Source organism: Dipodomys ordii, unplaced genomic scaffold, assembly GCF_000151885.1.
Source record: "Dipodomys ordii isolate 6190 unplaced genomic scaffold, Dord_2.0 Scaffold332, whole genome shotgun sequence".
NCBI classification, from domain to species: Eukaryota; Metazoa; Chordata; class Mammalia; order Rodentia; family Heteromyidae; genus Dipodomys; species Dipodomys ordii.
This window is the reverse complement of record NW_012267548.1, coordinates 108,231-110,322: the sequence shown is the minus strand read 5'-3', so window position 1 is coordinate 110,322 and position 2,092 is coordinate 108,231. Positions and strand designations below refer to the sequence as shown.

General features: G+C 40.1%; 1 protein-coding gene across 1 annotated transcript in view; it reads right to left on the bottom strand.

Annotated features, from left to right (window-relative positions):
• The window catches only part of LOC106001607 (vomeronasal type-2 receptor 116-like), an 18,781-nt gene extending 16,922 nt beyond the window's left edge, over nt 1-1,859 (bottom strand). Inside the window, exon 1 of the mRNA XM_013036653.1 lies at nt 1,660-1,859. Within this exon, the coding sequence (XP_012892107.1) occupies nt 1,660-1,859 (200 nt within the window). The remainder of the gene's footprint in view (nt 1-1,659) is intronic.
• Nucleotides 1,860-2,092: the final 233 nt, after the last annotated feature.

The following is a 2,092-nucleotide window of genomic DNA, read 5'->3' as shown; positions in this document are numbered from 1 at the left end:
GAGTAAAATAATTTAGAGACATGAGAGAGAAAAATGATTATAAATGGTTACAAAAGGGTTATAAAAGGCCGGGTGTGGTGGCTCCTGCCTGTAATCCTAGTTACTCAAGAGGCTAAGATCTGAGGATCATGGTTCAAAGCCAGCCCAAGCAGGGAAGGCTGTGAGACCCTTATCTCCAAAAACCACTCAGAAAACCGGAAGTGGCACTATGGTTCAAGTTGTGGAGTGCTAACCTTGAGCTAAAGAGCTGAGGGACTGTGCCCAGAACCAGAGTTCAAGCCCCATGACCAACAAAAATAAAAAATACATTGTTATAAAATACTGAGTGAATAAACTCAAAGCATGTGATATGCAGTGTGGAACTGCAACATGAACCAGGTACTTGGCACAAGCACCAAATATATCAAAATTGGCAAACATCAGCTAACATCAGTGGGAATAGACTTCAGTCAAATCTCTCACCTACTGATGTGTAATTGCACTAATCATATCACTGATATATAAAATGAAGACATGTATCTTCTATAGTACAGAAGAGAGTAATTCCTATCCTGGGATCTGTGCTCTCAATTTTGGGCAGCTGCCTCTGGCTATAATTGTCATATCAGCACTTAAAAAGCAGTGCTGATGATGGAGACAATGACATTTTCTTTTGCAATAGAAATCAGATAGTTTGCTAGAATTTCTTGAAGTTCTGTTTAGTCAATTTTCTTTTTTGTCTTTTAGTATAACCACTCATTAAGGAGATACTGTATTACAGACGAAGCATCAAGAATATACATGTGCACAAGTAAAGAAGAACTCATCTTGGGCACATAAAATTCCCCCAGAAGGAATCTATCATAACAATGAGCTGCCTGGTAACACCTGGGTTGTGGAGCATATCTGACATGAAACAATGCCACAAGGCTTAATTTGTAAAAGTAACTGCTTGTGGACACTAAGATTCTGTATGTATGTAACTTTTTGTGAGTGTGCATATGCACATGTGTACACTGGTTCTAGGTCATGGAATCACTGCCTGGACACTGTTCTTGTGCTTTTTGGCTCAAGGCTCACACACTGTCACTTAAGCCACAACATCATTTCCAGCATTTGGCAAGTCAATTGGAGATAAAGTTCTCATAAATTTTCCTGCTTGGGCTGTCTTCAAACCTCCATCCTCAGATATCAACCCCATTAGTAGTTAGGATTACAGGCAAGAGCCACCATGAAAAATTTTATTAACATTCTCAAAATATGCATGTTACTAAAGAAAAGTTCTCAGACCTCTGTTATAGAGGATAAGGAAATGAAGTGGCAGCCATCTAATACAGAAATCATGCCAGTGACTCAGGATTGTAGTGACATCACTACATTTTCCACAGTGAAAGAAGACATGAAATAGATATAGGCATGCTGAAGTAAAGTGAAGTACTTTCAGTCCTGAAAAGGAGAAGCTACATGGTAGGAAATGGAGTCCTCTCCTGCTAACTGGCATAAAATCTCATAACAGGACATGAAAGACAAAATAATGAAACTAGGCTGCTCTGGAGGCAATAGGGATAGAAGTCAGTATAGACAAGACAGAGATCATTGATGCAGGCACCCACAGTTCCCTCACCAGTCAAACAACCTCAGAATAAAACAGTAATGGAAGTAAAATATTGAACTACTTACATCTTGTTCTCTTCTTGCCTGGAAGCATGGCTGTGACTGTGATCTATTCCCAAAGTGTAGAGAGGAAAAAACCCAGCAATCATCACATCTCCATCCATGTGTGCTCGGTGCTTCATTGTAGAAAAGCAGCTAGTTCCAGCCAGGGACCCGACAGTGAGGGGGACATGGAGAAGGAGGAGTGTGAAAGCCAAAATGCACATCCCTAAATTCTCTGCCAATCAGAAAAGATGACAGGAAGTGAGGCCCAGAGTTTCAGTTATGTATATGTGCATATATGTCTTTTTTTATTGACCGAGATCTACACTATGATTCATCTCTAATCAAAGCCTCTAGTGAGTCCCTAGAAGTAATGTGTAAGAGTATTGCCAGGGGCTCTGCATTTATAGCCTTGCCTCAGGATGAAAAACATGAGTTAGATAACATGTTTGTAAAC